The sequence below is a fragment of the Entelurus aequoreus genome, linkage group LG25 (assembly GCF_033978785.1).
Source record: "Entelurus aequoreus isolate RoL-2023_Sb linkage group LG25, RoL_Eaeq_v1.1, whole genome shotgun sequence".
In the NCBI taxonomy this organism is placed as follows: Eukaryota; Metazoa; Chordata; class Actinopteri; order Syngnathiformes; family Syngnathidae; genus Entelurus; species Entelurus aequoreus.
Genome location: NC_084755.1, coordinates 37,659,761 through 37,675,151, shown reverse-complemented (window position 1 = coordinate 37,675,151; position 15,391 = coordinate 37,659,761). Strand labels below are relative to the sequence as shown.

At 30.2% G+C, this 15,391-nt stretch overlaps 1 protein-coding gene across 1 annotated transcript in view; it reads right to left on the bottom strand.

Annotated features, from left to right (window-relative positions):
• The window catches only part of LOC133642760 (glutamate receptor ionotropic, NMDA 2B-like), a 346,360-nt gene that overhangs the window by 34,697 nt on the left and 296,272 nt on the right, over nt 1-15,391 (bottom strand). The window contains exons 9-10 of the mRNA XM_062037135.1: nt 8,454-8,607; nt 1,138-1,263 (exon numbers count right to left, since the gene is read on the bottom strand). Of these exons, the coding sequence (XP_061893119.1) occupies nt 1,138-1,263; nt 8,454-8,607 (280 nt within the window). The remainder of the gene's footprint in view (nt 1-1,137; nt 1,264-8,453; nt 8,608-15,391) is intronic.

Here is a 15,391-nt window from a genome sequence, read left to right as displayed (position 1 = left end):
GGCCTGCCTGTAGTCCAGACATTGAAAATGTGTGAAGGCTAAAATATGAGAAGGGAGACTGTTGAACAACTTAAGCTGTACATCAAGCAAGAATGGGAAAGAATTCCACTTCAAAAATGTGTCTCCTCAGTTCCCAAACCGGAAATTATCGGTATCGGTTTTTTTATTATCGGTATCGTTTTTTTTTGTTTTTTTTAAAAATTTTTTTTAATTAAATCAACATAAAAAACACAAGATACACTTACAATTAGTGCACCAACCCAAAAAACCTCCCTCCCCCATTTACACTCATTCACACAAAAGGGTTGTTTCTTTCTGTTATTAATATTCTGCTTCCTACATTATATATCAATATATATCAATACAGTCTGCAAGGTTCCTACATTATATATCAATATATATCAATACAGTCTGCAAGGGATACAGTCCGTAAGCACACATGATTGTGCGTGCTGCTGCTCCACTAATAGTACTAACCTTTAACACTTAATTTGACTAATTTTCATTCATTACTAGCTTCTATGTAACTGTTTTTATATTGTTGTACTTTCTTTTTTTATTCAAGAAAATGTTTATAATTTATTTATCTTATTTTACTAATTTTTAAAAAAAAAGTACCTTATCTTCACCATACCTGGTTGTCCAAATTAGGCATAATAATGTGTTAATTCCACCACTGCATATATCGGTTGATATCGGTATCGGTAATTAAAGAGTTGGACAATATCGGAATATCGGATATCGGCAAAAAGCCATTATCGGACATCCCTAGTAAAAATGCATTTTTTTGCAATGTGTTGCTGCCATTCAATTCCAAGTTCATGATTATTTGTACAAAAACATGAAATATCTTGTCTTTGCAGTCTATTCAATTGAATATAAGTTGAAAAGGATTTGTTGTATTCTCTTTTTATTTATTATTTACACAACGTGACAACTTCACTGCTTTTGGCTTTCCGTAGAATATTCCATGTCCCTTTATGTGCGTTTGCATTAGGGACGAGGAGGACAATGAAGTAGGTACCCCCAAAAAGAGTTTCCATCATCTTACCGCCCTAAGCCCCTCCCACCATCACTCCAGATATAAGGCGTGTTTTGCTTGTACGCCCCCCCACCCCCACCCCCCTTCTTCCTCACCTCTGCCGTCAGCCAGACAGCGGTTGTAGCCCACGGGGCTGAAGTACTCGAAAAAGAAGACGGCAAACGCTGACACCAGCAGCAGCATCACGAACATCATCACCCACACATCCGCACTGAAGGGCTCTGGGGGGCAGAGAGAGAGAGAGAGAGAGAGAGAGAGGGGGGGAGGGGGATGCAGGAAGATGAGGGAGGAAGCGTGGGCCAACGGCCAGGAAAAAAAAAAAAAGGCAGAAGTGATGTAATGGAGGGAAAGAGAGAGAGTGATAGGGGGCACAAAGAAGGAAATAATCAAACTATTAATAAACTCTTGAATATAATCAAGAAAATGTGAAGGTATTATCATGACCATTTCATCAAACTTGTCAAGAAATATAAAACGTTAAATCCACATGTCCATTTTCAGGCCGCAGCTCGTCTTTTTTTAATTTATTTTTTATTGGTATTGTCAAAACAGAATAACGACGGGGTGTCCCGAAAACCAATAGAAGCCACACATCTCGGAGTCAATCTGCTCATTTTAATTCCTTTTCTTTGTCGGCGTACAGCAGGGGTGTCCAAAGTGCGGCACTGATTTTTTTCAAACAACATTTTTAAAAAATGGATTTTTTTTTTACAATTATTTCTTTTTTGCACTGAATTTTTAAACACTAGATTTTTTTTACAATTATTTTTTATACTGAATTTTGAAACTGATTTTTTTTTCACTGAATTTTAAAACACTGATTTTTTTCAAACAACATTTTTTGAAAAATTGATTTTTTTTTTACAATTTTTTTTTTTTGCACTGAATTTTTAAACACTAGATTTTTTTTAAAATTATTTTTTACACTGAATTTTGAAACTGATATTTTTTTCACTGAATTTTAAAACACTGATTTTTTTCAAACAACATTTTTAAAAAATAGATTTTTTTTACAATAATTTTTTTTTGCACTGAATTTTTAAACACTAGATTTTTTTTTACAATTATTTTTTACACTGAATTTTGAAACTGATATTTTTTTTCACTGAATTTTAAAACACTGATTTACGAACAAACGAAAAACATAAACAACAATAAAACGCATAATTGACGGATAGATCTGAAGTTGATCTCGAGATTATTGTGTTGAAAGTAAACAGTAAAAAAAAAAAAAAATAGAATTTATTTTTTAACACTATTTTCTAAAAAATTTAACTTATTTCACCGAGTATTATTTATTTATTTATTTATTTTTATTGTGATTACTTATGGAGTATATTGTGAATAAATTGAGAACAGGAAGGGAACAAAAGTTTTAGCAACTGTTATGTAAAAGCAAAGGGGTAGGATTAAATAAGCTCTGCTTCTTCCTACTCCTTTTCGAACATGTTGAAAAGAGAAACTGGAAATTGTGATGTATCATGTTGTATGCTTGCATGTTCCAAATAAACTCAAACTCAAACTCAAACTCAAACATAATTATTTGGATCCCCAATAATTTTAGCGTGATTTGTTTTTAAGTGTCATCTTTAAAAAAAGAATAATGAATTAAAATCAATGGTGTTATGAGTTATTGACCTTTTTAAGGCTCCAATTATTACATAATCTCAAATATTCCACTTAAAAATTTTATTGTGTGAAAATATTGCACATTTTGTATTTTTTTCCATAAAAAAAACAGGGTTTTCTTTGACAAAAAGAGCATACAACTTAAAGCTTTAAAAACGTTATATTGACAGATAGACCTAATGTTGATCTAGAGATTTAAAACTTGAATAATAATACAAATAATAATCAATCAATCAATGTTTATTTATATAGCCCTAAGGCTTTAGTTTCTTCTGTAAACCATGGGGTACGCCTTTTAGGGGCCCTTTTTAGCTTTAGCGGTGCTACACTATCAATGGTGTCGCGCAGGGCGTCGTTAAAGTTTTTAGTGAGGTTATCAATAGAGCCCACATAATTTGGGAATGGTGCCATTACCGAAGGCAGTAGGTCAGTAAGAGTCGTCGTTGTGGCAGCATTAATGTTGCGGCTGCTATAGTAGTAAGTATTATTATTATTAGTTTGTTGACAATGAGTCAGAACTTCGAATTTTATAAGGTAATGATCGGACATTACTTTAGTGTACGGGAGTATCGTAACTTTAGAGGTGGTGACACCCCTGACGAGCACTAGATCTATCGTATTACCGTTGCGATGCGTGGGTTCATTTATTATTTGTGTAAGACCACAGCTATCAATTATAGTCTGGAGCGCCACGCATGGAGGGTCCGATGGGGTATTCATATGGATATTAAAGTCCCCCATTATGATTATATTGTCGGCGTGCGTCACTAGATCGGCAACAAACTCTGAGAATTCACTGATGAAGTCCGAATAGGGCCCAGGGGGGCGGTAGATAACAGCCAGGTGGAGAGGCAGCGGTGTGAAAAACCTCAAAGTGAGCACCTCAAACGAGTTATATTTATTATTTAGGTTAGGTGTAAGATTATAGTTTTCATTGTATATTAGTGCGACACCCCCTCCCCTTTTAAGAGGTCGGGCAACATGTGTATTGGTATAGTTAGGAGGAGATGCCTCATTTAGCGCAAAAAAATCGTCTGGTTTGAGTCAGGTCTCGGAGCACGGGGTCCGATACATAATACTGAATAATGACACATTTTTAATATTTTTTTGACCACAACCCTTTGGGGTCCCCGGGATCAAGCCTGAGTGGAGGCCTAAATGTATTTTTTTATACATATATTGAATTGGTTTTTAAAATAAAAAAATATCAAAATGGCCCCCGCTTGCTTTGATTTTTCAGAATGCGGCCCTCAGTGGAAAAAGTTTGGACACCCCTGGCGTACAGAAATGGACTTTGTGCGAGAAATATCGGAATGATTGTCGTTAGGGATGTCCGATAATGGCTTTTTTTGCCGATATATCCGATATTGTCCAACTCTTAATTACCGATTCCGATATCAACCGATACGATATATACTGTCGTGGAATTAACACATTATTATGCCTAATTTTTAGAGATGTCCGATAATATCGGCTGATAAATGCTTTAAAATGTGATATCGGAAATTATCTGTATCGTTTTTTTTTATTATCGGTATCGTTTTTTAAATTTTTTTATTTGTTTTATTAAATCAACATAAAAAACACAAGATACACTTACAATTAGTGCACCAACCCAAAAAACTCCCTCCCCCATTCACACTCATTCACACAAAAGGGTTGTTTCTTTCTGTTATTAATATTCTGGTTCCTACATTATATATCAATATATATCAATACAGTCTGCAAGGGATACAGTCCGTAAGCACACATGATTGTGCGTGCTGCTGGTCCACTAATAGTACTAACCTTTAACACTTAATTTGACTCATTTTCATTTATTACTAGTTTCTATGTAACTGTTTTTATATTGTTTTACTTTCTTTTTTATTCAAGAAAATGTTTTTAATTTATTTATCTTATTTTATTAATTTTTAAAAAAAAGGACCTTATCTTCACCATACATGGTTGTCCAAATTAGGCATAATAATGTGTTAATTCTACGACTGTATATATCGGTATCGGTTGAAATCGGTATCGGTAATTAAGAGTTTGACAATATCAGAATATCAGATATCGGCAAAAAGCCATTATCGGACATCCCTACTAATTTTGTTTTTGATGCCCCGCTGGATGCATTAAACCAGGGGTCACCAACGCGGTGCCCGCGGGCACCAGGTAGCCCGTAAGGAACAGATGAGTAGCCCGCTGGCCTGTTCTAAAAATAGCTCAAATAGCAGCACTTACCAGTGAGCTGCCTCTATTTTTTAAATTGTATTTATTTACTAGCAAGCTGGTCTCGCTTTGCTCGACATTTTTAATTCTAAGAGAGACAAAAGTCAAATAGAATTTGAAAATCCAAGAAAATATTTTAAAGACTTGGTCTTCACTTGTTTAAATAAATTCATTAATTTTTTTACTTTGCTTCTTATAACTTTCAGAAAGACAATTTTAGAGAAAAAATACAACTTTAAAAAGGATTTTAGGATTTTTAAATACATATACCTTTTTACCTTTTAAATTCCTTCCTCTTCTTTCCTGACAATTTAAATCAATGTTCAAGTAAAAACATTTTTTTTATTGTAAAGAATAATAAATACATTTTAATTTAATTCTTCATTTTAGCTTCTGTTTTTTCGACGAACAATATTTGTGAAATATTTCTTCAAACTTATTATGATTAAAATTCAAAAAAATTATTCTGGCAAATCTACAAAATCTGTAGAATCAAGTTTAAATCTTATTTCAAAGTCTTTTGAATTTTTAAAAAAATGTTTGTTCTGGAAAATCTAGAAGAAATAATGATTTGTCTTTGTTAGAAATATAGCTTGGTCCATTTTGTTATATATTCTAACAAAGTGTAGATTGAATTTTAACCTATTTAAAACATGTCATCAAAATTCTAAAATTAATCTTAATCAGGAAAAATTACTAATGATGTTCCATAAATTCTTTTTTTAAAGTTTTTCTCTTCTTTTTTTCGGTTGAATTTTGAATTTTAAAGAGTCGAAATTGAAGATAAACTATGTTTCAAAATTTAATTGTCATTTTTTTCGTGTTTTCTCCTCTTTTAAACCGTTCAATTAAGTGTAAATATCATTAATTATTAATAATAACGTTAAAGGTAAATCGAGCAAATTGGCTATTTCTGGCAATTTATTTAAGTGTGTATCAAACTGGTAGCCTTTCGCATTAATCAGTGCAACATGGCACTGCCATATTTATTATTGAAGTCACAAAGTGCATTATTTTTTTTAACATGCCTCAAAACAGAAGCTTGGAATTTGGGACATGCTCTCCCTGAGAGAGCATGAGGAGGTTGAGGTGGGCGGGGTTGGGGGCGGGGCCCAGTAGAATGTCGGGGACGTGCTCTTGGTTTCGATCATATTCAATAATCATATCGAACCTACTTACAGTTTGACAGGATGAACCTTGTCAGGTGATACGAAAGCATGTGTCAATCACAAAGATTGTTGTTATGTAGGCTTAGGTCAGGCTAATAAATATTCATCAAATATACTGAAAAAGAAGGGACTCATAAAAACTAATAAACAAAATAAATGGACATACAATTTTGCAGTGCTAAAATAAATTAATAATATATAACAGCAATATATATATATATGTTTCTTAACTAAATTACTAGTATATAATAATAATACATGTTTCTTAACTAAACTAATAATCCATCCATTTTCTATTGCTTGTCCTATATAATAATAATAAATATGTTTCTTGAATAACTAATAATATATAATAATAATACATATGTTTCTTGAATAAACTAATAATATATAATAATAATAAATATGTTTCTTGAATAAACTAATAATATATAATAATACAAAATATGTTTCTTCACTAAATTAATAATATATAATAATATTACATATGTTTCTTTACTAAATTAATAGTATACAACAATAATAAGTATGTTTCTTAACTAAATTAATAATATATAATAATAACAAATATGTTTCTTGACTACACTGATAATATATAATAATGATACATATGTTTCTTGACTACACTGATAATATATAATAATGATACATATGTTTCTTGACTAAACTAATAATATATAATAATAATAATAAATATGTTTATTTAGTAAATTAATAATATATTATAATAATAAATATGTTTCTTGACTACACTGATAATATATAATAGTAATACATATGTTTCTTGACTAAATAATATATAATAATAATAAATATGTTTCTTTACTAAATTAATAATATATAATAATAATAAATATGTTTCTTTACTAAATTAATAATATATAATAATAATAAATATGTTTCTTTACTAAATTAATAATATATAATAATAATACATATGTTTCTTGACTACACTGATGATATATAATAATGATACATATGTTTCTTGACTAAAATAATAATATATAATAATAATAATAAATATGTTTATTTAGTAAATTAATAATATATAATAATAATAAATATGTTTCTTTACTAAATTAATAATATATAATAATAATAAATATGTTTCTTTACTAAATTAATAATATATAATAATAATACATATGTTTCTTGACTACACTGATGATATATAATAATGATACATATGTTTCTTGACTAAAATAATAGTATATAATAATAATAATAAATATGTTTATTTAGTAAATTAATAATATATAATAATAATAAATATGTTTCTTGACTACACTGATAATATATAATAGTAATAAATATGTTTTGTGACTAAATTAATAATATATAATAATAACAAATATTTTTCTTTACTAAGTTAATAATATATAATAATAATAAATATGTTTCTTGACTACATTGATAATATATAATAATAATAATAAATATGTTTCTTAAATAAACTAATAATATATAATAATAATAAATATGTTTCTTGACTAAACTAATAATATATTATAATAATAAATATGGTTCTTGACTACACTGATAATATATAATAGTAATAAATATGTTTTGTGACTAAATTAATAATATATAATAATAACAAATATGTTTCTTTACTAAGTTAATAATATATAATAATAATAAATATATTTCTTGACTACATTGATAATATATAATAATAATAAATATGTTTCTTAACTAAACTAATAATATATAATAATAATAAATATGTTTCTTGACTAAACTAATAATATATTATAATAATAAATATGGTTCTTGACTACACTGATAATATATAATAATAATACATATGTTTCTTGACTAAACTAATAATATATTATAATAATAAATATGTTTCTTGACTAAACTAATAATATATAATAATAATAAATATGTTTCTTGACTAAACTAATAATATATTATAATAAATATGTTTCTTGACTAAACTAATAATAAATATTAATAAATATGATTCTTACATAAATCAGTAATATATAATAATACATGTTTCTTAAGTAAACTGTCAATAAAGTTAAACTCAAAATGAAAATACAGCTTTAACCTTTTTGTCATAATTTTTGCGCTTCAGAAACTTCTGTAAGACTTTAGCTCCAGACTTCTTCTGTTTGTTGGATGTTGTCATTACTGCCACAAGTGGTGGAAAAGTGTATTACAACTGCAGCCCATTGTGTTGTAGAATATTAGTTGGAAAATGACCAAAATTCAATGTTAAAACAACGTTACAACCCAACATTGATTAAACGTCATCAAAAAGCATGTTGTTTCAACGTTGTATTTGTGTTGTAGAATATGGTGCGGCTAATACATGGAAAACTGTTTTTTCCTCCTAAAATGTCGCGGGTGTGGCCTCGTTATGGCGACTGTAACTCCGCCCTGCTCACCTAGGAAGGCTGAGGGAGAGACGGTGCCGTTGCTGCGGGACACCATGACACTGATGCCCGTCTCGATGAAGGGGACGGAAAAGTCGATGACCTCTGACCTCTCCTCGTTGATCGTCAGGGAGCCCACGGCCATGTGAGCTTTTTTCACCACCACCTGGACGAGAAGTGCCGACATGTTATCCACACGTTCTATCAGTACATTCATTCAGTCATTCTAGTGGGACGCCAATGAATCACGTAGTTAAATATTCAAACACAGTGTGACCGTTCAAACTGTGCGTAATGATACAGTAGTCAAAAATATTCAATATACTTGTTAAATAAAACCTCTGCCTTGTTTTTAATGAATACTTAGGTCTACTACACTACTGTATTTTTAATGTTGTCATTACGGTGGTACTTAATGAATACTTAGGTCTACTACACTACTGTATTTTAATGTTGTCATTATGGGGGTACTTAATGAATACTTAGGTCTACTACACTACTGTATTTTAATGTTGTCATTATGGTGGTACTTAATGAATACTTAGGTCTACTACACTACTGTATTATATTGTTGTCATTATGGTGGTACTTAATGAATACTTAGGTCTACTACACTACTGTATTTAATGTTGTCATTATGGTGGTACTTAATGAATACTTAGGTCTACTACACTACTGTATTTTAATGTTGTCATTATGGTGGTACTTGATGAATACTTAGGTCTACTACACTACTGTATTTAATGTTGTCATTATGGTGGTACTTAATGAATACTTAGGTCTACTACACTACTGTATTTAATGTTGTCATTATGGTGGTACTTAATGAATACTTAGGTCTACTACACTACTGTATTTTAATGTTGTCATTATAGTGGTACTTGATGAATACTTAGTTCTACTATGCTACTGTATTTTCTTTCTTTTCAGGATATTAAAAAGTGCTTATTCTCGTTCATGAAGTCAATGTTACGTCTTGGCAGTGCAGGTAAGAAAAGTATTTCATTGCAAAACAAAGAGCGAGTGCAGCAGGAAGTGCACAGGAAGCAAAGGACAAGCTCAGCAGAATGACTCTACACCAGTTGGTTCTCAAACTTGTACCACCAGGTACCACCTCAGCACACACTTGGCTCTCCAAGAAATACATTAGACTAATTTACATTCAATATGCATTTTCTTGTGTTTGGATCATTCCAGACGCATGAATGCACTGTCAGTGTGCTAAAAGTAGCGTCCGTTGTGTATTGTAGATGTGTGCTGCTCCTGAGTTTGTGTACAATGAATTTTTATACGCTTAGTTTAAAAACAATGATTTTTTTACACTGAATTTTTAAGCGCATAATTTTTTTTACACTAAATTTTTATGCACTGAATTTTGAAACAATGATTTCTGAATTTTAAAACACTGATTTTTTATACACTAAATTTTAAACGTTTTTTTTTTATACTGACTTTTTATACATTGATTTTTTTGCACTGAATTTTTAAACACTGATTTTATTTTTTACACTAACTTTTTGGACACTGATTTTTTACACTGATCCTTTTTTTTTACATTGAATTTTAAAATAGATTTTTTTCAAACAAAATTTTTTAAAAAAGAATTTTTTTTTACAATTTTTTTTTTTGCACTGAATTTTTAAACACTAGATTTTTTTTTTTACAATTATTTTTTAAACTGATTTTTTACACTGATATTTTTTTTACAGAGAATTTTAAAACTGATTTTTTTCAAACAACATTTTTAAAAAAGAGATTTTTTTTTACAATTATTTTTTTTGGACTGAATTTTTAAACACTAGATTTTTTTTTTACAATTATTTTTTACACTGAATTTTGAAACTGATATTTTTTTTCACTGAATTTTAAAACACTGATTTTTTTCAAACAACGTTTTTAAAAAAATATATTTTTTTACAATTTTTTTTTTTGCACTGAATTTTTAAACACTAGTTTTTTTTTACAATTATTTTTTACACTGAATTTTGAAACTGATATTTTTTTTTCTGAATTTTAAAACACAGATTTTTTTTTCATACAACATTTATAAAAACTTTTTTTTTTTTTACAATTTTTTTTTTTTTGCACTGAATTTTTAAACACTAGATTTTGTTTTACAATTATTTTTTTACACTGAATTTTGAAACTAATATTTTTTTTCACTGAATTTAAAACACTGATTTTTTTCAAACTACAGTTTTAAAAACTGGATTAAAAAAAAAAAAAATTTTTACAATTATTTTTTTTACACTGAATTTTTGAATACAGATTTTTTTTACACTCAATTTTGAAACAGAATTGAGTGTGTTGTGGATGTGTGCTGCTCCTTCAACATGCCGGAGAGCACGACGGCCTGACCGTCAAGGGAAATGAGTGTTTCCATGGCTATGGCGGCCAGTCCCCCTTTTGCACTTGCTATCAAGTCACCGTGTACACCCTATTTTCTACTTTTCATGCGCCGTTTAGCACGTGCTATTTGGATCTTAGTAGATGAGGGTGCGTGGACGTGTTAAAGTAGGCGAAGGAGGTCCGAGTGGACACAGGGGGGGGAAAGACGGCGTAAAATGGGCTATGGCAGCGGGTCAAGGCTGCTCCAAATAGGCGTCCTCTCCTCTACCTGCCAGCCAGGCGTCCTCAGGAGGTATATTTAGCCCCAATTTGGGGTAAAGTGGGCCGAGACTGTGGAGTTATTAAAGTGTGCATGAGTCAAAGCTCCAGTGTGTGTGTGTGTGTGTGTGTGTGTGTGTGTGTGTGTGTGTGTGTGTGTGTGTGTGTGTGTGTGTGTGTGTGTGTGTGTGTGTGTGCGTGTCTTTGTGTGTGTGTGTCTGCACAGAGTGAGTCATAAAAAGCAGTTAGTGAACCTTTGTTCTCTCGCCATGAAGTGGATGTTTACAGGCAGACACTCACTCATCTATTCTGCAACTTGTCCTCACTCTACCTGCCAGCCTGTGTGTGTGTGTGTGTGTGTGTTCTTGTATTTCTACCCTTCTTGTGACATGAAGGAAAAGAATCTTCCATATGAGGTGTGAACAAGTGATGACATAAATCATGGTTCCAATAACATTGCATCTAATAGACAATGTCTCATTTGCACCCCTGCTGGTGACATCTATGTACTGTAAAGTTCAAATTTGAATGACAATAAAAAGGAAGTTTAAGTCTAAGTCTTTAATGACGGTGGTCCCAAAAAGGAGTTTTTTTTTCTAATTGACTGTGTGTCGCTTTTAAAGGTGCTCCCCCTCTGGTCAACATATGAAATAACATGTGTGTGTATGAAATTGAAACGCATCCCCTTTGGCCAAAATGTATTAAGAAATAAATAAATATGTATATAAAGAAATACTGTAATAAATGATGAAGATTAAAAATAAATTACAAACAAAAAAATCAAAAAAATAATGTGTTGACACAATGTGTCAACTTTTTCTTATAAAATTGGAAAAAACATTCTCATATTCTCTCTGTTTCTGTAATATTGCAATATTTTCTAGTAAAATTATTTCATTTTTTTGTAATTTTTTAAATTTTTATGTAAAATTATAATTTTTTTAATGTAAAATTATAATTTTTTTAATGTAAAATTATTAATTTTTAAATGTAAAATTATAAATTTTTTATGTAGAATTATTATTTTTTTTATGTAAAATGGTGACATTTGTCATACCAAATTTGGACTTTTATCACAATTTTGCCAATTTTGTTTTTGTTCTCATAAAACAAAAGTCATAATTTTACTCAAAAAATTTCAATTTCTTGAGTAAAATTATGACTATAGTCATAGTTTTGCCAAGTAAAATTCAGATTATTATTATTAATATTATACTATTGCCAAAAATTTTAAAGTTTTCTTATAAAATTGTGACTTTTGTCGAGTAAATTTACAACTCTTTTCATAAAATTGCCACAATTTTAAGCTTTACTTGTAAAAATGGTGACTTTTATTGAGTAAAATTCCAACTTTTATCATAATATTGCACAAATGTTTCGTTTTTCTTGAAAAATTAATGTGACTTGCGATGAGTAAAATGACGACTTTTATTATAATAATAGAGGGAGGCATTTTTTTGGAAGGTAACAAATACAAGAATGTGTGTGTGTGTTCTTGTATTTCTACCCTTCTTGAGACATGAAGAAGGAAAAGTATCTTCCATATGAGGAGGTGTGAACAAGTGATGACATAAATCATGGTCCCAATAACATTGCATCTAATAGACAATGTCTCCTGCTGGTGACATCTATGTACTGTAAAGTTCAAATTTGAATGACAATAAAAAGGAAGTCTAAGTCTAAGTCTAAAATGAGGGTGGTCCCAAAAAGGAGGTTTTTTTTCTAATTGACTGTGTGTCGCTTTTAAAGGTGCTCCCCTTCTGGTCAACATATGAAATAACATGTGTGTGTATGAAATTGAAATGCGCCCCCTTTGGCCAAAATTAATTAAAAAAATAAAAATAAAAATGTATATAAAGAAATACTGTAATAAATGATGAAGATTAAAAATAAATTACAAACAAAAAATTCAAAACAATAATGTGTCGACACAATGTGTCAACTTTTTTCTTATAAAATTGGAAACACTTTCTCATACTATTTCTGTTTCTGTAATTTGCAATATTTTCTAGTGAAATTGTTAAATTTTTATGTAAAATTTTTAATTTTATATGTAAAATTATTATTTTTTTAATGTAAAATTATTAATTTTTTTATGTAAAATTATAAATTTTTAAGTAGAATTATTAATTTTTTTTAATGTAAAATGGTGACATTTGTCATACCAAATTCGGACTTTTATTACAATTTTGCCAATTTTGTTTTTGTTCTCGTAAAACAAAAGTCATAATTTTACTCAAAAAATTTCAATTTCTTGAGTAAAATTATGACTTTTGTCATAGTTTTGCCAAGTAAAATTCAAATTATTATTATTAATATTATACTATTGCCAACATTTTTAAAGTTTTCTTATAAAATTGTGAATTTTGTCGAGTAAATTTACGACTCTTTTCATAAAATTGCCACAATTTTAAGCTTTACTTGTAAAAATGGTGACTGTTATTGAGTACAATTCCAACTTTTACCATAATATTGCACAAATTTTTCGTTTTTCTTGAGAAATTAATGTGACTTGCGTTGAGTAAAATTACGACTTTTATTACAATACTAGAGGGAGGCATTTTTTTGGAGGTCTCAAGAAGGTAACAAATACAAGAATGTGTGTGTGTGTGTGTTCTTGTATTCTACCCTTCTTGAGACATCAACAAGGAAAAGTAGCTTTCATAGCTCCCCCTCTGGTCAACATATGAAATAAAAAGTGTGTGTAAGGAATTGAAATGCGCCCCCTTTGGCCAAAACTAATCAAAAAAATAAAATAAATATGTATATAGAGAAATAATGTAATAACTTAAAGTAAATAATGAAGATTAAAAACCAATTACAAACAAAAAATTCCCTAATTCACAATGTGTCAACTTTTTTCTTACAAAATTGGAAACAATTTCTCATATTCTTTCTGTTTCTGTAATATTGCAATATTTTCTAGTAAAATTATTACATTTTTTATGTAAAACGGTGACATTTATTGAGTAAAACTATGACTTTTGTCATAGTTTTGCCAAGTGAAATTCCGATTATTGTTATAATGTTGCCAACATTTTAAAGTTTTCTTATAAAATTGTGACTTTTGTCGAGTAAAATTCCGACTCTTTTCATAAAATTGCCACAATTTTAAGCTTTTTTTGTAAAAATGGTGACTGTTATTGAGTAAAATTCCAACTTTTATCATAATATTGCACAAATGTTTCGTTTTTCTTGAAAAAATGTTGGACTTGCGATGAGTAAAATGACGACTTTTATTATAATACTAGAGGGAGGCATTTTTTTGGAGGTCTCAAGAAGGTAACAAATACAAGAATGTGTGTGTGTTGTTGTATCAGAGTGGAAGCGTTGACGTGCATGTCCACCTGTGCGTGTGTGTTAGTGCCTAAATGTGTGAACGTCTCCCCGGGGGAGAGTTACAAGCCCGTGCAGCAGTGTACTCACTTCCTCTCTCGCTCTCCATTTGCTCCCTCCTACGACATGTTCTCTCACTGTTATGAAAGTGACCCGTGTGGGTGTTGTTGAGAATGACTGAACACGGATCTGAGTGTGTGTGTGTGTTCGTATGCATGCACCTCAGCTGGTGTGTCTTTATCGGACTCCACTGTAACTCGTCTTAGTACCAGCAGTACTAATGTACCATCCCTGGCAGGGATGACGGCTTCCCAGCATGCAATGCAACACCTTTTTGTGAATACCGTATTTCCCCGACTATAGAGCGCACCGGTATATAAGCTGCACCCACTATTTTTTTTAAAATAATACATATTTTTCCATATATAAGCCACACTTGACTATAAGTCGCAGATATATACGTCGTGAAATTAGTGTTTTACACAGAAATGTTTATTTACATACCTTAATTGTTTCCAAATGGTAGATAATAAATGCTTTAAGTACCATATTTTCTGGACAATAGAGCGCACAAATATATAAGCCACACCCACACATTTTTTTTAAAACATATTTTTCCATATATAGGCCGCACCAGACTCTAAGCCGCAGCAATATATGTTGTGAAATTAGTTATTAGCGCAGAAATATTTTGTAAATGTTTATTTACACACCTTAATTGTTTCCAAACGGTAAAAAATCAATGCTTTAAGTACCATATTTTCCGGACTATAGAGCGCACCAGTATATAAGCCACACCCACTAAATTGTTAAAAACAAACAAACATAGTTTTCCATATATAAGCCGCATTGGAATATAAGTCGCAGATATATACGTCGTGAAATGAGGTATTTACACTTAAATATTTTGTAAATATTTATTTACATACCTTAATTGTTTCCAAACGGTCAATAATAAATGCTTTAAGTACCGTGTTTTCCGGACTATAGAGCGCACACATATATAA